This window comes from Nematolebias whitei, chromosome 16, assembly GCF_014905685.2.
Source record: "Nematolebias whitei isolate Nwh7 chromosome 16, NemWhi1, whole genome shotgun sequence".
Lineage (NCBI taxonomy): Eukaryota > Metazoa > Chordata > Actinopteri > Cyprinodontiformes > Rivulidae > Nematolebias > Nematolebias whitei.
Window position 1 is genome coordinate 16,013,841 of NC_056513.1, and position 23,983 is coordinate 16,037,823.

The 23,983-nt window shown below is 38.1% G+C and overlaps 1 protein-coding gene across 1 annotated transcript in view; it reads left to right on the plus strand.

Annotated features, from left to right (window-relative positions):
• LOC119423127 (protein sidekick-1) overlaps positions 1-23,983 on the plus strand; it is a 245,370-nt gene that overhangs the window by 7,963 nt on the left and 213,424 nt on the right. The window contains exons 3-5 of the mRNA XM_037690537.1: positions 18,355-18,511; positions 21,738-21,844; positions 23,776-23,923. Coding sequence (XP_037546465.1) covers positions 18,355-18,511; positions 21,738-21,844; positions 23,776-23,923 — 412 coding nt within the window. The remainder of the gene's footprint in view (positions 1-18,354; positions 18,512-21,737; positions 21,845-23,775; positions 23,924-23,983) is intronic.

Sequence of the window (23,983 nt, forward strand, 5' to 3'; positions counted from 1 at the left end):
CACACACACACACACACACACACACACACACACACACACACTGATTTACAAATTGCAAGAAGACTAGAGGAGATGAAACTCTGAACTCTAAAATCCCGACTTGCTTTGAAGTTTTCAACCCTATCTCTCACCTCTGAGTGTCTCCCGGTGAGAAGAAGGGGGGTTTCTGTCATTACCTGTCATGAAACCCGATGTAATTGGATTTAAAAAAAGAACAAAGAAACATCTTCATTTGGTCTCTTCTCTCAGACGAAGCATTTTTCTCTCATGTCCATTAACTGTATGACACACTTGTCCTTTTTCCTCTCTGTTTGAGTGTGTTGACGTACAGGGTTAACAAGGATCTTGAAATGTATTGATTGCATTTCTTGATAGAGAAGATAATAGGCTACATAATGCCCAGAAAAAGTTTTATTTTTTTCTACTGAATTATCAAGGCACTCATTTTCAGAGAATTACCCAAATTGGACGCTTGGTCATCTATTTCAATATTTATTATATTTTCCTAAATTCTTCATAGATTTACTTGGCCGTCCTGATTCACCTTCTTATCACAAAGTGTTGGCAGGCCACTCTTTAGAACTCACTGCAGATGTTAAACTGATGATCTTTGGCAACTCCAATTAAAGGTTTTATTCAAGATGTCAAGATTTAAAAAAGTGGGTATGACTGTTCTTAGACAGAAATAACACTGCTTTTACATTCCTCTTGATGGACAGTTTTTAATGGTTTATTACTTTGGAACCCAGACTGAAAAAAAAGAAAGTTTTGAATGATTGTTTCCCCCCTGTATTTCTGTACATTAATTAATGTATATGTGTTTTTCAATTCAGTTTATTTCAACTCAGTTTATTTATATAGCGCCAAGTCATAACAGAAGTCATCTCAGGGCACTGAGCAGAAACATTCACAAAAAGTAAGTTAATAACATTATTTATCTGAGGAGCAGACTGCTTTGAGTTTAATTTCATCGCAGACTCTCATCCTGAACAAGCATGAAGGCAACATTGACCTGGGGTTATTTTTATTCCCATCAATTAAATATGAATAATATAAAGTTCTAGATTTACGGTAAGCTTTTTTTTATAAGTTAGCAGACTGTCTCTCCAAGATGAATAAAATTCTTCAACATTAGTGGAGCGCCATTTTGTGAAACATGTAACAAGCTGAACTTTGCCCAATATTCCAACCCCACAAAACACTTGAGAAAGAATTGTTTAAAAATGTTAAACAGTCTCTAAGTGTTGAATAGCACAACCTGTTAAAAACTTGGGAACATATAACAAAGAGTTACAAATAGGCAAGAGAAGAACGTTTTTTTTTTTGTATGCATCCAAACCTTTTTTAGTCCAGTGATTCACTAACTTGTGCACACACACACAAATATTCTGTGTCCTTCAACCTTCCCATGAATTTATCGAATTGGAGTTTAAATAAATTGTTCTGGCTCTTTTCAGTGATTGTCAGTGACTGCTTTTCCTGTGTGTCATTGTATGCAGGGCTGTTTTTGTTTGAGCCCAACTCTACTCTGATTTGTGAGCACTTTTCAACCAACATTTCTCCTAAAGGTTTTTATGGTTTTCTTTGAAATTTTCAAGTGTTATAGGCAGCGGCTCTTTAGTAGGGTGTGAAGTGGCAGCTATTGTTATTTTTTACAAGATGTATACAACTCAAAATGCATTCATTCATTTATTCATACAGAAATCTTTAGTACAACTTTTGGAACACTGTAAAAATGTGGCTAAAATAATAAATTTTCTTTAAGCAGAATTTGTTTCTAACCAGGATATTTGGTTTCTGTGTTAGAATCTCCAGACCAATAAAACTAATGGGAATTGGGATAGATGGTTTGCTTAACCAACAAAGATTAGAGTTTTACTTTAACATTCTGACAAGAACCAGGTTTTGGATTCAAAAGTTCAGCCAGACACCATGAACGTTTTAACATCTTTATTATGTTAAAGCTGCTGATGGGAGTCTGGATCCATTCACAAGAACTGGTCTGTAGAGACAACACTGTTAATGTGCATAAAAGCAGGATACAGCCACTGACCTTCTCAGACAGGTGAGGCTTGGTGCAGAGCCAACTTCCAGAACATGGATGGTGTCAGTGGTGGTAATGACGCCACCGTAAGTGGTGGGCAAGCAGCTGGAGAGGGAGGCCTTTAATGCATTGAGTTGATCCGACAGAGGGGCAAGCTTTAATCGTGGTCCAAGTAGTGAAGCAAGGGTCACATACGGGGAAGCCGAGGTCAAAGAATAAATCCAGAGGGGACTCCTTAATCCAAAAACCGATGTGGAAAAAAAAAGGTTGTAGCTACCAGAATCAGAAAGACAGAACTAACCAGACATGGGGCAGACAAGGTGGAAGCAGGCGTGAGGTCGAGACAAGTAAACCAGGTGTAAGCTTGGATTAAATGCTGGACATCTACTGGCAAAAAGTGTTTGATAATCTGACAGAGACTTGACATGGACAGAGCTCTTAAATAGAGCGGGCAACAGGTGGTGTGCATGAGCGTGATTGTGGCGGAGAAGTAGGCATGGCAGGTGATAGAGAGCGGAGAACACAACACATTCGTACAGGTGTAAGAGTTCTCAACTAGGCCCGGTTGCCGACTGATTTTTGTCTGAATTAATTTTTTTGTTCTGATCCACAGCCCTCAGTGACACTGAAAATGTCAACAGGTGGATGAGATATTGTTACATGGTTATTATTGGTGGCCTTTTCAAGATGACTATTTATCAGACAGATGGCCTTTGTTAAAAATGGCACCTGCCTCTGAACATTTGGAGCTTTTTTAACCCTCAATTTGCAAACTATTTGGTTTGCAACAGGGAATGATACACTCGGCTCATGAAGGTTCTTGTGCTGGGAGCAGTCACAGTTTAGAACAGAACTCGGATTACATTTAGAAAGTCTATGATGATCTGGTTTTGAACTGCAGTGGATTTACTGCAGTATTTTACATCTTTTCATTGAACCAATTTGTTCCCTTATTCCCATTCAAAGTGGGAGCAAACTGGGACTGGAACCTGTTTTAAATATGTGTGTATGTTTGGTTTGGTGGGTTAGAGAAGGCTGAGTTGTGATAGACACCCGTAGCTACTCTGTTTAAAGGATTTTGATTAGCATCTTCTCTATAAATAACTAAAAAAGATGACTCTCCCACCATGTTGCTTATTAAAATGAAAATGGAATGACTAATGATAACTCTTTTTAGTAAACATGAAAAAAGCAAATATGCAAACAAGCACAACTCTTTTTTTTTCTTAAAAATTTTCGACAGAAAGATTAACAAGGATAATTACAACTGTCAAGGCAGCGTCTTTTAATATCGATTTCCTGATAAGTCATCTAAAAATAAGAATTTCAGTGGCTTATCAGCTGGAAATTTTTGTTATTTATTTTTCATACAGTGATGGAAGGTGCAAGTTTCTCTTCTGCTTGTGCTTTTTTAATCAGCATGAATTGTCTTGTGTACTGTCACTGGGAACATCTCAGCTACAGGTATGTATGTATGGGCTTGTGAATCCTGACAAAGTTGTGTTTAGGCTCTTGTGTGTAAAAACAGTAAAGTATATGTCGTATCTCAGCAAGGACATTTGTCAGGGTTATTGAATTAATTTGAGTCTGCAAGTGTGTTGGAAGAATGTTTACCTAGACAGAGTCTGCCCTTCAAATGGTGTGTCACTGAGCTGCCCTTGACTTAAAAGGGAAATGGAGACATGGAGGGAAGTTAAGAAGACGAGGAAGACGAGATCTCATCTTCCTCGTTGCTATATGTTGCAATTGGTGGCAGATGTCACTGCTGAAAGGAGAAAGTATATGAAATAAACATCTATATTTCCACTCAGATGCTTGCATCCTTTAAGCATATGGACTTGTGCACAATCAGGCATAAACACAACACCATGAAAACACCTCCTACATATCCAGCAACATAAAGTTTGCATTAAGATGAGGCCTGAAGCACTAAAACTGTGACGAAAACAGAAGAGGATGAAGAAGTAAATGCTAAAGATTTTTTTCTTTATGTCCACTCTGCAGTCTCCAACTGCTTGACATCGTAGGCAGGGAACATCACAGCCACGCCTTTATTTTGAAGAGCTTAGCTTCCATCCAGCTCAGAATCAATGCTACAGGGGAAAGATGAAAAGACGTTAGAAGTGGACATAAGGCAATAATGGTGGAAGCTGATGATGGCATATTTGACAAAAGTCAAAAAAGGGAGATGAAATGGTGAGGACTGTGGGACAAAGTTCAGAGAGTAGTCAGGATTCACACAGGAGACATTCAGCTTGTTTTACCACGTTTATTTTGGCAAAACAATTAAATCACATGAAGCTTAAATTACTCATCGTCAAATTGACGTCAGTGTTTCACTCGAGTCTTCAGACTCATCAGTTTTTAGGATGATGCCAAAATGTTGCATGCGAGATTATGATTGTATGTTTGAGTGTCTACATTTTTCTGCACAGAATATTCATGCACATCCAGAACGTTTATTTTAAACTCGTTTATTCACTGAATTTCTTTCGCTTTTACATGTTTGCGCCTCATTTACACTTTGCAGTCACTTAAGAGCTGAGCTAAAGCATGAGTCATAAGAGTCATGAGGCAGTTATGTGTCAGCTGTTGAAGTTACACAAATTAAATTTAGAAGTGTAAAACCTGGGTAGTCACGATGACATTGTACATATGCTTAAATGTTTAGACAATCTGCTCAGAATTCATCAGAGGAAATAGTTTCTGAATGTTATAGTGGTCTTTTTTTCTCCACTTTAAAAGCTCATACACACAAAAAAGGCCCATGTTGGATAAGACTGTATAAACATACGGAGTTTGTGCTTGATTTATTCTAGTTGGCAGTATTTATACATAGCACTTGAAATATTATTTGTTTAAAAAGATCATTTATTTAAAAAAAAAATCACATAATTACATTGTTTTTGTTTTTAGGTAAACTTTTTTTTATTATTACAACATAACACATGGCAGCCTCAATACATCTGAGTTTAAATCATCTTCTTAGTGGCTATTGATTTTCAGACTGACTGACTTTGTTGAACTCATTTTAAATTATTTGTTGAATGAACCAATCTATCTTCTGCTAGGTTTAATGATAAGTCTTGTTTTTTTTTAAATCACATTTATTGTAATTCATTGGAAAGTAGATCAGTGGACAGTGCAGCTGTCTTGTAATCCTAAAACTGTGGGTTTGAGCCCAGGTTGTGTCAGGGGAGTAAAACAATTGCCAAATATTTCTTACCAGTTTGTTTTAATTTAATTGTCAATAAATTTGAATACCAACTAATAAAATGCATTTCCTAAGAAAGAAATAGTTTGGCCCACACAATAGAATCACTTATCCTTAGTTTTAAACAAACAAAAAACAACAACAACACAGTCTTAAATGTTTATATTGATCAAGCCTAGATAAAATATTTAACTTCTTATGTCAAAAGGAAGCTTTATTTTGAAGGAATGCACATTTAGATTACTTTGTGTTTGATCAACAAGCTGTTTTTTGAGTCTCTGTGACTAATAGACCAGACAGTCTTTAATGCTTTAGAGGTTTTGGCTACACTTTTAGAAAAGCTGAATCCTTGTTTAGCTTTTAAAAAAAAGTATTTAATATTATACAAAACCTTACTCATTTTTGACACCTGCCAGGTTTGATCTACTATTCCCTTTGAATATTTTGAAACATTTACAGAACACATGACTGAACACTGACTGAACCAAAAGCACCTCTGACCTAAAGCTTAGGCAAAGAAAAGTGCAGAATGACACGTTCAAAAACAAGAAACATGTTGCTGTTTAGGATTCTCCACGTTCCATCTGCACAGCTCATCTGCTCCCTGTACGCAGCCGCCCTACTACGCCTCACCTGCACGTCTTTGCTCATATGACCTTCTTCCTCCTCTTCCCCCACCTGCCCCCTCTCCTCCTTACCTCTGTCTGGTCTGCCTGCCTGTCACAGTGTTATCCGAGTGCCGCGCTTTTGATCTCTGCCTTCAATAATGAATGAAAGGATACGATTCGTCAATCACTTCAAAACCATGTAGCCCACATAGCCCAAGGTCAGGACAGTGGCAGCTGTCAGAGGGGATGATGGCTTGCACAGACAGGTGTGTGGAAGACTTTTGGGCACAGCATCACACACAAAAAAAAAGTACCGTGGGTTAGGTGGTTGGGGAATAGACTGAAATTTAGATCATCTGAAGGTGATGAGATGAGTTGTGTTATGGATATTAAATTACTAGAACAACTAAAAAAAGGTAGCAACTAGAGAAGAGAAGCAAGAAACTGTCAAAAGAAACCGAGGAGCTAGGAAAAGGTTATTTTAGTGACTGAACTTGGGATCTATGTTACTTTTTTTATTTGTGTGCAGTATGCTTCATATCTGTGTGTATCTCTATCCGTTTGTTGTGACTGTGGTGAGCAAGATAGAGCCTTGAGTCATGTTGTCAGACTACAACATGTCTGCATGAATTTGTGTTCGGGAAATCTTTCAGTATCGGAGTGGATGGATTTGGGTCGGGTGCTTTTGGTGCATGTGTGTGTTTTGAAGCTCAGCTGCTTTAATGTGAAAGTGGTGTAGTGATTTTGTCCGACAGGTTCAACAAACTGGTCTTGCCCTCACCCATTATAACAAGATAATACAACCTGCGCACTCACAAATCCACATAGTCGTCTTTTCAGATGTGTCTGTAGGTTCAGATCTGACTGATTGAAAAAAACGTGACAATAAAAACGATTTTTGTTTGAACTCCAGAAAGATTCCTGACTTTAATGAGCGGATGTAAAGTACTGAGGGAAAAGGTAATGTAGAGGGGGAGTCTGTAGAATAAAAAGAGAGATGAATAATAATGTCTGTTTGTTTGTATGTGCCACTCTGAGGTATTGAGGCGCTTTTATTGTGGCTTATGTACACAACTTTTCTCCGAGCGACAGGGTAGGCTGCTGTCTCTGAGGGAGGTATTTATTTCACTCACTCCCAACGCTCCCATTCACTTCTTCGCTTCTCCTGTTTGCTTATCAGAAGATAGAAGCTGACAGTTGTTGGTGTGTGTGCTTGTATGTCCTGGCAGATGTGTCCTGCAGTGAGGTCCACCTTTTAAATGTCACTGATCACAGTCACTTTCACTTGATTACCCCCACCTTCCCCTATCACACCAGCTCCCCACCTCCCACTCCTGTCCTAGAGCTCTTCTGCCCCATTTGTTACCTCATTTACCCCTTCAACACATGAATCTGCACTACTCTGACCCCATTCCTCCATAGTAATAACATACACATACATCCATTTTTCTAAATCCAGCCTCATAACAAACGTTGCATTCACATTAAGTGCAAGTGTTCAAACTGACATTTCATCCAAATGTCTTGCAGAGCCTTACGATATTCACAATAACAGATGCATATACTTACATCATTACATTGGTATTTTAAATGCCAGAAGTGGTAAACTGACATTTTAAATGCTCAATCACAGATATGATTAAAATCAGTTTTGCTAATATTAAAGAGAGTGGCATGCTGGCCAATCATGACATAAACAAAGGGCAGATCAGCAAAAGGCCAAGGCCGATATAATTGGATATTTTTATTTTTTCTGCATCAAGACCAACAGAAAAACTGAAACCAAATAGAAACGTTTAGTTCTTTTTACTGAAAGTGATTGTCAATCAGTAATTCTCAGCAAACTTGACCATCAAATGACACAAAGAAGCCCACATAGACAAAGTCAAGCACAGTGACTTTGGACTCCATGTACAATAATGTTTGTCTCAGCTTTTGTATGTATGTGTGCACGCGTGTGTGTATGTGCGATGCTGTGGGTAACATGTCTCCTGGTCTGACATGTGTCAATCAGCACATCAGGAGCAGTCAGTCATCTGCCAGTACCTCACGGACATCCGTCAGTCAAAGCTTTAGGTTACTGTGATTGGAGTGGGCAATGAATGAGCTGACGGGGTGAGACATGTGATTGGCTGCTGCAGCAGGAAGAGAGTTTGTTTGGGGGTCGGGGGGGATGTTGTCTTGTCTGCAATGAGATGTGCTTTGTTCTTTCAGACAATTTAAGCAGCGGCCAACTTAAAATAAAAAACAGCTATGATCTTAACTCCTGATCGAAGTTGTGTGCTGTGTTACGTATAAGTACAGATAAAGCAGAGGAAAAACTCAGGTCTCTGTTGCAGTAATAGTTCAGTTTGTATTTGATTGTTTATACACTCACTATCTTAAAGTTCACTTGAGGTCTCCTGGAATCAGTGGTTAAGCGCCAGCCTGTTGGATTACAAATAAGAACCACTTTGATTTAACCATTATCATCAAAGACAGCAGTTAAAGTCTGCAACAAATTTCTTGTTTTGTTCTGAGATAGATGTTTGTGTAAAATTGATGGAATAGGGGGATTTGTCTTGACCCTGTGGCTGACATTAGTCTGATTTGGACAATGTAAGTGATCGCATTAAGATAAACTGGACTGGCTGGTGTTGACATTTACAAGATGAGATCCTACAGCGTGCAGCGTTTAATGAGTCTTATGGTTGGATTGTTTTTATCCAGCTGCTGCACGCTGTTCTCATTAAATGACTTTAAACATGTTTGATTTTTGTATGTTTGCAATATCACTCATCAGGAACAATGTGTAAAAATTAAAAAGTTTAGTTCACCACGAAGGTGAATTATTCTATAATCAAGTTTTAGGTCAGAATCACAACTCATCTGATGTTTGTAAATTTGCTCACCTCCAGCTGTTCTGAATTTTGCACTTGGTGCTTGTTAGAATTTTTTTTTAAACTCATTTGAAAATTTGGGTTCCCATGGAAACATGGGCTTGCCTAATGTTGTGAGTCTAATCATACTCTAGTTGTTATTTAATGTGTTTATTCTTCAGTTTATTCACTAGTGCAGTATATGCTCATTTCTGACAATCGCAGTTATGCTTATTTATCTAATCTAAATGCTAAAAGTATTTAGGAGATACATTTTGAATCACTAAACATTCTAAAATCTGGTGCACATGTTAATTTACACCTGCTTTTGTATGAGCAGTTTCACAGGGGACATAAAATCAAATATCTCAGTTTGCACACTTTACATTGTTCATTTAATTACTTCTCTTTTGCCTTTTTATTTTGACTGGTAGCAACATGCCAAAAACTAAACTCATAATTCTTCCTCTCATCTCACCCGCTGTCAGTTCAATTAAGTAATTTTAAAAGCCTGTTGAAACAAGTGCAGGCGGACTTATTAGATTAAAAAGGAATAGAACTCATTTACACCCCCATAATCAAATAAAATGCTGTTATCGTGAAAAAAAAAATGCTTAGCCATGCAATTTTTGCTCATTTATTTGTAGAAAAAAAAGATTTATAAAGACTGATTTAGTTATTTTCTCCCCTTCAACCTCACGCGTCAAAAAGACACAGTGAAATGTGAGTCTGTGTGTGAGACGGCAAGTAAGACAGGCCACCAGTGAATCAGTATTCATGGACTATCGCCAGTTCTGCCAGCCCCGTCTAACAGCAGGGGTTCAGTTCTATGAAGATAAAGTGATTTTTCTGGAACGAGTGACCCCGTATCTGACCTGACACACATACACAACCAAAACTGTACATGGCCAAATACACACTCATCCAATAATTAAGCAGGCAGGAACGACATCCACAGCTCAATCTTTCTTTCATCCCTGCCACAGTTTCTCATGCTATTATGTCAGTGCTCTGTAATGCTTTTACACCACAGGGTTTCCTGTGCATATTTGAATGCAAACTGGACCACCTATAGGCTTTTTGGACAACATTTCAAACTTCCTAATCAGAAAAAAATCACAAGTTTTGTTCACTTTGTTTGCCAGCACCTTGACCTCATGTTGAGCCTGAAAAAAAATGTTGTCACATTTCACCACAACAGTGAAATACTTCAGAATTAATGTTGATATATTTAATGCAGCACAGTCCAAGAATAATGGGTTTTCTAAACTAGTGGTAAAATTAGGCCTGTCGCAATAAACAATAAATCAATTAATCCCGTGACAAATTAAATTTATTGCCCTCATTTTCATTTATCGGCTTTACCGTTTCTTTGTGTCTCTCTTTTTCTACTGAAGACACTGGATGACAAAAAGCTCTACTCCGGTGCTCTTCACTGATCCCTCCCTTTCTCTTTAAAATCCATTTTAACCGTCCAAAATCACGTTTTTGGATCGTTAAAAGCAGCTAAGCTGAGAAGCTAAGGTATGAGCTAAGCTAACAGGCCGACCTCAGGAAAAAAAAACCTCCGTCTTGTCGAAGTTCCAAAATTCACGGTTGAAACTTGTGCTTATGTGTAAAAAATTTTTCTCTGCAAAAATAAGCTGAGAACTTGTTTACTGACTTTTTATTAAAAGCTTTGTGTGAAAAATGCTATGCTAAAGAGCTCAATCCACACTGACCGTGGGAATAGGAATGTGGGATCCCCCCGTTCATTTCTCCCCTCCTCGTTTAATTAGTTTGACTGTGACCCGTTCAGTAAATTCATTGGTCAGATTCTTTTTAACCCTTATTTTTACAGGTAGTCTCATTGAGTCACGAGGACCCACTCCCCAAGAGAGACATGTTTTGGACAGTTATGTGAGCGCTACATGTTTTGGCGGCGTGAAGCTCGTTGGCTCGTCAAAAACAAAAAAAATCCATAAACTAGCCACAGCATTGTATAAGCCGAAGGGTTTAAAGCGTGTGAAAAAAGTAGCGGCTTACAGTCTGGAAATTACTTGCTGGAAAAGTGAATGAAAAAGACACTTTTACAAAACATGTCAAGCCGGGACCTAAACACCTTCTGGCTGCCTCAGTGTAATTAGTGAATGCACGAGGTGGTGAGGGGTTAAAGTCAACCTCTGATGCGTCTTTTGGCCTCGACGTGAGGTACGTAACACAGCGGTAATGGTTGACGTGAAAAGGTAAGCTGGTGTCACGGCTCTATGATGGAACGAAGTGATGATGTGGTCTGTGATGTGGTCTGTGCAATCAAACAGTTGCTGGATTAAGCAACAGCAAACAGATTTACTACTCAGGGAAGGTTTATTGGATTTAGTTTAAAATAATAATTTCTTTTGAACTTTGAATTTTTTGTCAGATTTTGAAGACTTTACAGTGAAAACATCTGTCACACATTACGGTCTCTACCAATGTGTTGTGCTCCACGTTAACTCAGTTGAGTTTGATAGTTGGGTTGAGTGCAATAAATATGTGCATTTAAGCTTATATGACTAAATACCTATTCATAAAATTCATTCTACATGCACCGTTGGATTCCACCATGTTGTTTACTTTTTTTCCCCTTGAATCTTGTAAATATTATATTTACTTTTTCACTTTTTGGGACTTTATTTTGTACTCTTATTGTATGCTTTAGTATTTCTTGTTTGTCTGGTCTTTGTTTTTAGCGAGTCAAATTGATTCTTCTCGACCTGAACATTTCATTGTACTGTTGACCTTATGTTAACCTGCATTTGACACATAAACATAACTTGGACTTGAACTTCTGTTCCACACCTTAATTGGTTCTGCGATTCTAATTTCATGTCTCCCCCCCCCCCCCCCACACACACACACACACATCTGTGTGACGTGGTCGGCTCCATCAGTGATTAGTGACCAATTAGATGCATCAAAAAGATGAAATGGTCCTTGTGGCCAGTTCGCAAAAGTTTATTTTGTAAGTGTCTTAAGACAAGGGTAGGGAAGGAGGAACTTGGTGGACTATCAGCCCCAGAGCAGTAACCCTTCTCTTCTGCTCCTCCCCCTCATCCTTTTATCCTCCTCTCTTCCCTCACTCCTCTATCACAACGCTCATCTCCCCAGCAAATTGAATTCCTCCCCAGAATCTGCGTAAGCAGCTTCCGAAGATCAGTTTGAAAGTGGAAGCGCACATGTGATATGGCCGGGAAAGAAGTGTGTGTTTGAGTGTGTAATAGTGTAAGTTTGCCTCTTGCCTCTACTGTGACATTTGAAGGCCAATCTGTCTGTTAGGCAACCTTCTTCCCGAGGAGACAACGAGGAAGCAGACCTTGAATTGCTGCATGCTTTGACAAAGACAGGCCGAAGGGTAGCAAGAGAAGAAAGGAGGTGCTTCTGATGGACAGACAGGTGGTTTAATAGTACAACTTGTGAGAAAGACGGGTTAGAATAAGGAAAGACTGCTTTGGAAAGTGTTACTCATGGACATTGAGTGACAGAGAGACAGTCAGTGGATTAAAACCAAAGACAGACAACATCAGTTTGTGCAACATGCTGCTAGCTGACCTTTCTGCACTTAGATATGGTTTTCACTGTGTGCCTATTGTTCCTATCGGACTGCCTTTAAAGCAGAAGGCAGAGATTAAAGAGGCATGGGGAGGAGGGCGGTCAGGGGAACATGGAGTACAAGATATAACGTGTGAAAACCTGGCATAAATGAAGCCTTGTAAGAAACACCTCCACATGTCCTTCATCTTTTAAGGCTGATCTTTATTTCTCACATAAACACTTGGTCTCTGTTGTTTTGTCAAGGCTGTCACTAAAAGATATTTAATTTTACGTTTGCACTATATGATTTTATGCCCAATTTTTCAGTCACAAACTTTGAAGATCTCTAACAAAAAGGTTGAAACCCAATTAAAGCTGATGCCCAGGTGTTGCTTATGGATCACTGTCATTTCAAAAAAGCTTGGCTTTAAAGTGACTCATTGAACTTTGCAGACATGTCCCAAACTTCAAATAAACAACTAACCAGAGATTTTGGAAACAAGCAGCCTAAAACATGCTGCAAAATCACTACTTTGAATAGACTGTTTAAAGCACAGTAAAGGTACTCTACTTGCAGTGTACCTTTACTGTGGAAGCACCTCCTGGTGTGGAGATAAACTCCTACACCTTCAAAATAGATGATACAACATTAATGTTTTGGATCATAGTCATTAAGAACAAGAAAAATACTTTTTACATTATGCTGGCACAAGAGCTGTTAGCTTTTAGAAAACACTTAAACAAAATTTGCTACTAAAGATTAGTTATGTTGTGAATCGACTATAGGGCTGGTAAACTCAAAGACAGTGAGCGGAGTCACAGCGGAGGATCATACGAGTTGCCGACCCGTTGAAGCACGCGAGGCCGGGGCTCGGGGTCCGGCCTCGCGTGCTCACTAAGGCCGGATTCCGAGCCCTGGAGGGCGGGAGGACCGGGACGGAGGGTGGAAATGTTTTTTTAAAAACATTTTATGTATAAAAAAATAAAGTTTTTTTTAAATCAGTGAAGATTAAAAATAAATAAACGGTGCCAGCTTTATCATGAAATCTTGTTTTCACTGACTTTATTAAATAATCTATTAATTAAACTTAACTCAGCTGAAAAATCATAAAAAGTCAAAATTATTGGCTCTCTTTGTTGAATGGTGAAATTTTTTTTTATTAACTTGATTCAACCCAAAAATAGTTTTTAATCTTCATCATACCAAGTTCTAAATTTTAAACAACTCTTTGGAGATGGAGCAAAAAAATTATAAAGGGCCAAGTTGTCGTCCTTTTACCAACTTGTTCTCTCTAAGCTCTCTCGCTCTCTCTCGCTCTCTCTCTCTTTTTCTTTCACACACACAAACACACACTCAAACACAGGCATACACAAGCGGGCAGAAGTGAATTATAATGCTGGTCAGCAATATGACATTGGAGTGTGCAGTGCCAGCCATCGTCTATAGAAACGGAATATTCCAAATAAATCCTTACAGGCACATGCACAGCCCACATTTCTGTCTCTTACACACACACGCACACACACACACAAATACAAGCTCCCATATAAATCTGTCTTGGATGGAACACTTCCCTCCTGCACACGGAGCAAGCAGCTATCAATCTAAAGGAAGGAAGGAGTGGTACAGTGAAACAGTAGAAAATTGGGAAAGAGGAGCAGGAAAACGGTGGCCCTGAGACATTTTGTGGAGAAAAATAAAACGAGAGAAACTGATGGAATGAAGATGGGTGGAGTTGCATATTATTGAACAAAATCTAAATTTCATCATCTTGTTTTTCTGTAAAAGTCTTGCAGAAAAAGTTCATTCAACCAATGTAAAGTGGAAAAAAAGGAACAAAAAAAAAAAATATATATATATATATATATATATCTTCTATTGTATGGGTGTACACATGTTTTATGTTATGTTTTTATTTTTACTTTATTTTACTTTATTTTGCAAATCCGTTGTAGGACAGACCGCTACACGAGATCCTTCCTGCCCACCCATCAGCATCTACAACAACTCTTTAATGAAACCAGGATGATGAGTTACAACAACATTTAATTTCCCTCTGGGATTAATAAAGTATTTTTGAATTGAATTGAATTGAATTATTACTATACGCACCTTATGTCGAAGCAAATTCCTAGTTTGTGAACCTCGTTCATTGACATGGCAATAATAAACTGATTCTGATTCTGATATATATAGTATATATAATTGATTTACCCTTTATTTATACAGGTAGTCTCATTGAGCCACGAGAACTAATTTTCAAGAGATACTTTATTTGGCTGTGAACCTAAAATTTCCTGACCTTTTAAAATGTCTGGAGTTTCTGGACACTTAGTACTGCAAAATAAAACTTTGTTTTTGCTTCTGGGCCCGTTTTTATGTTAATCTTATTCATTTGCAGAGCTTGAAACATTATAATCATTAGCAGTACACTTTTAAAGAATCTAAGAAAATATTTGCATTTTCTCCACTTTTCTTTGCCACTCCACATACTTCATGTCTACATGAAATTACACGTTTGCATCCCTTCATCCCTCAGCATCTAAACTCAGACTTCTCAAGAACGTTTTGAGTAGCAGGCTAATGGCTCAGAGTACGAGGCTGGAGTCATTTTCCAATATCAACTTATAGATGTTCTATGCGGTGAAAATGATGGTGAACGCAGACTGTTTAAACACTGATGACTGATGAAAACGTCTTATCAGCCTCACAGGCATGAAGAGTTATGAAGTCATAATCATCAGCTGTCAATCAATTTTGTAGAGGTACCATACATTTTCAAGGAACTAAAACTGAATTATTTCACATTGAATTGAGCTTTATTCTTTATCTTGCAGCAGTCCCAGCTGAATGCATGCAGGTCAAAAACTTCATTTTGTAACTACAGACAAGATCATGAAATCATCAAAATCATCATATTTTGTGCTGCTTGAATAAACAGTCTGTCCTCTTTACGATCAAAAATCGCCTCATGGTTTTGACTCAAACACACTAACACTGACTAAACAAACACTAAACACAGTAAACTACACCCTAACTATAAAATCCAAACACACTAAATATCATAAATCTCTCAACTCTCATGACTCACTCCTGCTTTTGCTTTCTTAATTGCGTTGAACTCCATTCAACTTCCATGTCTTTTTCTTCTTCTTCCTGTAGATTTTATGTAGCTTGACAAGTATCTTCGAACCTCCGTCAGAAAGAAGGGGGGAGGTTGTTTATCTGTTCGGTGAGAGTGGAACGTGAAAGTGGACGGTGTTGTTGCAGTTTTGTCCCTGAGACTGCCCATCTTTGCTGCGGCTTTTTGCTCTTACGCGCTTCAGAAATGAAGACTTTTAGAAAAAGATGTGACGTGTATTATTTATCATAACTCTGGTTTTACTCAGCCTATCAACACGATTTAAAAAATGGTGTGTATCTTAGTCTATAATTTTGACAAAAAATAAAATATAGCCACTGATATGTTGTGTCTTTCCTGCTAGAGCGACTGAAATTGGTCATGTGACTATCACACGCTGGCACGTCGATTGACTCTAAAGGGAAAAAACATCATCTGTCAGAGTAGACGCCAGACACTTGAGTAGGTGGCGAAATTGCTGTCCGCCGCCTGTTTTTGAGAAGGCAGTAAACTAACCTTAAATTGACACTAGAAGTATCTGTGTGGGTTGTACATGGAGTTTATTGTCTTTGTTGGCGCCACCTGTGGTCGTGTTGATAAAAGACAGCCTATGTAGTGGAATTTACTACGTGTTGATGGAACTTTCTGCTTTATTTCTTAGGCATCGTCTTGCTTACTCTATTCTAAAATGACATAAAACCATTTTTTATTTGAACTTAATTGTACTGCTCATCTTTTGAACCATATGTCTAACCATAACTCCAAGTGGCAGCATCAGTGCTGAAACAAAATGCAGACTGAGGAAATTAACTGGGAAAACTGAAACAAATCTGTAGCGACATGAATCATTTGACAAGAATATTAAACTGAGTCTCTAAGTATCCACCTGTCCAGACATACAAGCAGATGAAGTTTGACCCTTCTTGTCTAGTTAATGTATAATCATGTTTAAAACCAAACAACGATTCTGATGTTTCTCTACCTGATTCAAGCCTCACCACATGCTGAGGTGCAGCAGCTAGGCACTGTGGACAAGCTCTTTAGCCTTGATGCCTCAGTGATGTGTGATGTTGAGCCAGCTCGGAGCACCTGAGCCATGAGTTAAAGACTTGATAGCATTGTTTCGACAGCAGCTGCAGCTGAGCCATTTTGCAGCTGTACCGTATAAAACAGGCCAAGAGATTCCAAATTGCTATGAGGCGTTTCAGCCTCGATACAATCTAGTATTAAGCAATCGTGTGCTTGCATTCTTGGCTATTTTTCAGTACAGTGTACCTTGTATACTGTCAAAGGCTGTATTTTTCCAAATAAAGAGGAGGGAAATAATAGTGGATATGCATCAGCATGACAGGCTCTTTTAAAGAATTCAGATAGAGGGTGACAAGCTTGAGTGAGCAACTTAATCATTGTAGATCACCAAATTTTGTATTACATCTAAAAAAACGGTGTTGTTAGTTTCATATATCTGGGTTGAATATTGTTGGAAACTACAGTTTGACCTGTCTTTTTGCTTTATGTAAAATGGATGAAATATGCTGGATTTAATTTGCTCAATGAAATATCCACCTCACACCAGAATGGCAAAAGATGCAGTTAAGTTATGGTCTGTGTTTCCAGTGAGAAAATAAACAGAATTATGGTGTTTTCTGGACCAATAATACACATCAGTGATTCTGGTGTTTCTATCATAAACTACAAAATGTGTCGATTTTATTTTAGCACTCATTGAATTCATTATATTGTCAATATTATTGAGATAATATTAATTACATCTTGAACACAAAGTAAAATACAATTTTTAAAATGTGAGAAGCATAATTATACATCGCATACATTTTAAAGAATGACTTTGTTTTAAATTACTGCAACGCTCTTTACCTTGGAGTCAGCCAGTCCTCCCTCAGACGCCTCCAGTTGGTCCAGAACGCTGCTGCTCAGCTTCTAACTGGAGTTCAAAAGAGGGAGCACATCACCCCCACTCTGGCTTCACTCCACTGGCTGCCTGTTCATTTTAGAGTTCATTTTAAGATTTTTTTATTAGTTTTTAAAAGTTTAAATGGTCTTGCTCCATCCTACCTCTCTGAGTTGCTTCACCCATACTCTCCTGCTCGGTGCCTCAGATCAGCTGATCAGCTGCTCCTGGAGATGCCGAGGTCAGAGGGGACAGAGCTTTTTCTGTTGCTGCTCCAAGACTGTGGAACGACCTCCCTCTTCCCATCAGACGAGCCCATTCACTGTCCAGTTTTAAAACTCTTTAAAAATACATTTTTACTCCCTGGCTTTTAGCACTGACTGAATTTGCTCTGCACTGTTTTTATTATTTTTATTGATTTTAATGTTTTAACAACTATTTTATGTGTTTAAATGTTCTTGATTTTATATGTACAGCACTTTGTGGCAGCTGTGTTGTTTTAAAGGGCTTTATAAATAAAGTATTACTATTATTATTATTATTATTATTAAGTAGAATATATCCCAGTAAAAAAATGTAAAGGAAAACTAAATTATTTTAGAGTTTGACCATTGTCTGCATGTCATGCCTGTAGGCTTAACAAAGTAATTTCCTGACAGAGTCCCACAGACGAGCAGGATTAACAACATAAAAATAAATATAGTCAAACATTAAGAAACATTTGTTTCATTGCTGCTTTGATGCCTAAAGTCATTTTGAAGTCTGTAAATTATTATTATTATTTTTTAATCTGGTCTGGCCAAATAGTATCAGGAAATGTTACATAATTTGCGAGTTGTAGTGCGACTGTGTCCTAAAAACAGTAATCATTTCAATTAATTTTTGTGCAAAGGTCAATATATACAGGTCTTTAATGTATTTGCTGTTTTATTTATTTTTCACATTTATTTCAGACAGTCTACACTTGCGTCATTGTCTTGAACGATTAAAGCAGGCTCTATTAGCAATGTAATACATTTTTACTTTTGTGTCTCTGTTTGTCAGAAGTGGCCCCCTACTTGCAAGGAGGTGGACGGGGGCAGCAGGTGGTGTTGGAGGGAAACAGGCTGGTTTTGACCTGCCCAGCTGGGGGCAGCTGGCCCCTGCAGTACCGCTGGACCCTCAACAACAGTAACATCACTGACTGGACACCACAGTACAGGTCAGTTAGCATACAGCGGCTGTGTCATGAAACTATTCTCTGGTCTTTGAACATGTTTCTTTCCCTTTTCATCTTTCCTTCTGATTATTTTACTTATACTTATTTCTTATGCCTGCATAAACAGCTGCAGCATAAAAGCTGTTTATGCTAGTTAGCCGAGTGTATATAGAGTCAGAGATTTCAGACAAAAGAGCCAAAGAAAGCGATTCAAACACTTGTATTAACGCTAAAAATATAAATATGGTCTGGGAAAAGAGGAGCAGAAGCAATCAATAAATCTGAGCGATTCCTTTGCTTTATCGCTCTGTACCGCTCTTCCTCTGCCTCTTTCTTTGTGTCCCTGTGCGTGTTGGAGGTAAAAGCTAAGCAATGCTTCTTGGCAAAAAACTGCAGCTGTGAAACAAAATTGTTTTTCACATCATTCAGAAAATAGAAGGAATCTTGGAAACGTGTACACACCGAGGGAGAAAGAGAAAGAGGTTGAGCCAGCGTTTTGTAGGCAGACAATTGTACGAGCCAGGAGGTGGTGTTTAGCACTGGACTGCTCTCAGTGTTCTGTCTACTTCAGTTTGGTGAGTCAGGCCTGTGCTGAATTGCCAAGGCTCTGGGAGTCTGCATGTGAGTGTGTGAGCATGTGCCACCCCTGGATTTACAAGCCTGTTAGACGTTCATAGTTTCTACATTTACAGTTCCTACTGGTATGGGCTCAAAGTGTTGGGTCTATTTTTTACATCAAACCTCAGTTATTCATGTTAATTCTTGACCAGGTTTGTAGTTTTCTGTGTAATAATAATATGCTGTGGAGGCACAGCTTGCTATGTTCAGTAATACTATGGTGACTTGCCTTCCTTTATATTCAAGAATCATTACACACGTTTTGTTCAAGGACCAAAACTTTTCAAAGAACACAGTACATGGGCCAATCTTTGGTTAACTCTTAACTACGATTGGGTTGCTTTATTTATTTCAGTTCCTACTGTCATAAACAGAAAACATTGGCCGTGCTGTTTTAATTTTCAAAGTTATATATTTTTCTTGTCTTTTTTTTAAATAAAGTTTTGTTTGTGACTGCTGTTTCAACTGCAAAACAAGTTTACAGAAAACGAACCTCACAAAACTACTACCTGCTTACATAACTCATGTTTGTATTGTTAACTTCAGTTTCTTGAACTCCTTAACTTTACCAAACAACCTGGTGCAACATTTTGTTACAGCAACTCACCAATTTAGGTAGTCCAGCTTTTACTTAGCAGTGTTCAGGGGACAGGACACTGACACTAAAAGCACTAAGGCATCATTGTCAGTTCTGAGCTTCTCTAATGATGACTGCTGCCTCAGATTCCGCACGATAATTTGATATTTTCTGAGTCTGACCCGAGCTTGATGTGGCTTGTTGTGGCCAGTTGATTGTGCTTCCAAAGAAGAGTTCTGAATAGTTGCATTATTAAGAAAAATTCACAGAGCTTCCAAAGGCTAGCATTTTTTAACGAATACATTTGAAGGAATATACAAGATTTAAACTAAGATATTTTTATGATGAGAACAGAGAGAGTTTTATTTGTTTTGGTCGAACCTTGTAAATTACGTTATGTGCTCACTCATCCAATTGTGCACAATCTTACATGATCTGTAAGCCCTTACAGTAGACGTTGAGGATGGCTCTCAGCTACTACCACAGCATCAAATTTAGCTCAGAGTTTCTAGCTCACTAAGATATATTCATTTTTGTGTGTGCTAATGTTAATTAGTTGTGGTGGCCATATTGAATAATGTTGATTACAAAATCTATTTTATTTATAACTACTGTATACATCCAATAATTTTATCTGAGAGTTTTATTCAAATTTGTCGACTGGTTCGTGATATATTTTGCAAATGCTACAATAATAAATAAAAAAATAAGCACACATACACACATATAATTAGACAAAAACATTTCCTTTTACATCAGGCAAAAAATAAAGTTATTTGCTTTGTTATCTGAAATGATAGTAATCTTCTTTTGACTGTGTATAACTGAATGTGTTATGTATTATTACAAAATTTGGTTAAACGCAATACAATCATAAACTAATAAGACTGCTACAGATAACATTAAGAACACATAAAACAAACACTGAACCAGCCACATCATTATCACCACTGATGGTAAAGTAGCACCCTTATTTTGTGACAAATAATCTTCTGTAGAACAAAGATTACAAAACAACAGCAACATTAAAATGTTGCTGTTGTTTTTTTCAGACTCCTACTTTGTGTTTTTTTTGCTGGAGATCAAAAAGTAATATATTATGTGACCGCAATTTGTCATTTTAAAGTTCAGAACAATACCAGTAGGCTGGTTTGCTAATGTGGTACTCCTTTTTTGAATTTTACTATATATATATATTTTTTTTTTTACAAACAAACTGAGATTTAAAGAAGTGTTCAAACTGAAGTATCTTTATAGTAAAATTGCACTGTACATGCTCAAAAAACTCGAAGTAGAGAACAGACTGAGATAGAGATGCAAAGTTAGAAGGAGTCCAATTTCAAAATCTGTTTCTTGATCAGGGCTGCTGCATAATGTGTCATTTCAGATTCAGACGGTGCTGTCCACGAGTCTTTGATGTACATGTGTGCCTGTTTGTCTGTTCATGAGTTGGTGTTTGTGTATGTTGGCAGCACACACTGACAGCCTGAGAGTTAAGTACTTGGCTGTCCTGGTATCCATAATGAGCCCCAAAGCGATGTCCAGTTTTACTCTGTCTATCCCGTTTGTGTGTGTGTGTATGTGTGTGTGTATGTCTGTCAGTGCATGTGTTTATGCATTTCCATGTTTGTCCAACATGGCACCAACCTAGATCCATTGCCAAGACTCCCATTAGTGAAGCACTGTGCATTAAAACCCCATTACCATCCTTTTCTAATAGAAATACACACGCACCATCGTAACTTTCTCATACTCAAATGCGCATACACATATTAGTTGACTGACACAATATGTACACATTTGCCACTGGGCATTCTCTTCTGTTACGAGGATTTTTACAATCCATTTTCTCACACCAAGGTCAGGATTACACATGGTAAAACAGACCTCCACTGTCTTTTTTGCCTTCTTTGTCATTGATCTCCAGGAGTTGCTCGTAGTGCCAATGTCCTCTTTTGTGTACATTTACTAGAACTTTTAAAAAATGCAGCACATTTTATCGGCCATATTTTCAATGCGTCTGTCCATCTTCAGGTTGTCTATACCATCTATAAAGAGAACTGATGCTGGACTGTATCAGTGTACAGTGAGGAACAGGATGGGAGCTCTAATACACAGAAGAACAGAGGTGCATGTTGCTTGTAAGTACACACAGACTGTACTCATTACACACATATTGGTGTAAAAAGATCTACTTTTTATATCAACAGCAATTCTTTTTTATTTTATTTTTTTAATTTTATGTTATGTAACAAAACAAATCAGCAGAAACCTTGTCACACCAAGAAGTGTAACACTTTTTCAACAAAATTAAAATTAAAACAGTTCATTTTGTTGGACAGCTATACTGGTAGATCTCATTTAACTAATGAAACTCACAAGTAGTGGCTCATTTCACAAATTTATAACCGTTTGTATTTTCACATGGTTGTGCTCAAATAAATAAAAGTAGCATACTTTGATGGATTGCATATTGCCAAATGTTTGCATGCAAAGTTTAAAAACAAAGATCTTGTGTAATCAGTGCTCAGAATTTGAGTCTCTCATGTTCAAATATCAGTAAACATAACAGAACTGTAGCCATTTTTGTGTATCCAAGAGAAATTAGATGTGGCAACCAATTAGTTAGGCTGACTCCAAAAATTAATGATTACTATTTTTTACAGATGGTCATCTTTATATTTTTGTTGTGATATCATATCAGAATTTTTTTTTTCTCTCTGTGCTCCGGTGCAGACAGCCTTGCGCTCTTCTGCTACGTCCCCCTGCTTCCCCGCTTTGCTCTCTTTCATCTTGTGAACCCTATAATAAGCCTCTTTTTTTCCTGCATACCTTCTTAATTCGAAGGATTTTGATCAGCTGGTCTCTCAACAAACTTGATCAGCTTCTCCTGACAGAAAGTCAGGGTAAGGAAGACCCTCTTACCTCGACGGAAACAAATTGGATTCATGATGACAACTGGATTCTGCTGTTTGGGTTGGTGAAATCTGGATTGTCTACAAATTCGGGTGGATGTGTCGAAGCTTGGCAGCACTCAGACTGAATTATGTGCAGCTGCGTCAGAGAGCTGAAGCAGGCTGTTATCAGGACTGTGAACTTTCTGGCAGCACCCATGAATGGTGGGAATAATCTTGGAGAAGCTGCAAGCTCGACTTTCAGCGTAAGGAATCAATTTGGCTGTTTGGAGTCACCATCAGAGAAATGTGCCAGCAAGACTTTGAAAGGCAGAAACGGCAATTTACGAGTTCTGCCTGACCCAAACGGTGGCCTTGATGGCGGACTTATCTCAATACCTCCTGGCATGTTTAGGAAAAACAAAGGCACTTTGTCTGTCTCCTCACCCCTCCCTTCCCCATGGCCGTGGACATGTGATGGAACCTCAACCAAGCTGATGATAACAAACACCTCTTATCTGGACATGGGCTGAGGGGGGCTCTGGACTATGCTACGACCTTCCCTTAAAATTCAATGCCTTCACCGGCCTATATGTATCATGTCTATTTATGTTGCTTTGCTGTGGTCGGTTTTTTGATGCCTCAAATCGTGCCCTGTCTAGGACATGGTGTGAGAGATCTTTTATTTATACCTTCTCTCCTCATGTTTTCTTCCCTTTTCTCATCTAATCCAAAATATTATTCTGAATAAGAATAAGAGGGCCGCGCTAATTAGCCGCAGCTTTGTGCACTCCGTCCATCTTTCGGACATCTGTACGTACATGTTCTCGTTGTATCTCGGTGCAATGACAATGAAGCTTATTCTGGTTCTGACAATTTCTTTCTTTTTTTGGTCTGGAGATATTCTTGGGTAGCCTGACCTACTGTATCTTTATTAAACTTATAAAGAGAATTGTTTATGTGCAAGTGACTTGAATTAAGCCCAACATAATTGGCAAGCTGTCAAAACACAGAGTTGGGAATTTGTCTTGAGTGCAACCAGCATATAAATGTGTAAAAACGTCCTGGTTTGTTGAAGTGGACAATACACGAGTTTATGGTACAAATGTACAATCTTGATTTTTTTTATTTTAATGATGCTTTTATTGATTCAACCATCTCTTCTCTCCACTATCAAGTTTTGGGAAATTTCTCAGCTGAGGAGCAGAGAAAGACAGTCACTCAAGGCCAAGCAGCCGTCATCAGTCCACCTCCACTTACTTCTTATCCTCAGTCCTTGGTCACATGGTACAAAGATGGACAGAAGGTCATCCCCAACAGCAGAATGTATGTATTTTTGTCTATCTATCTATCTATCTATCTATCTATCTATCTATCTATCTATCT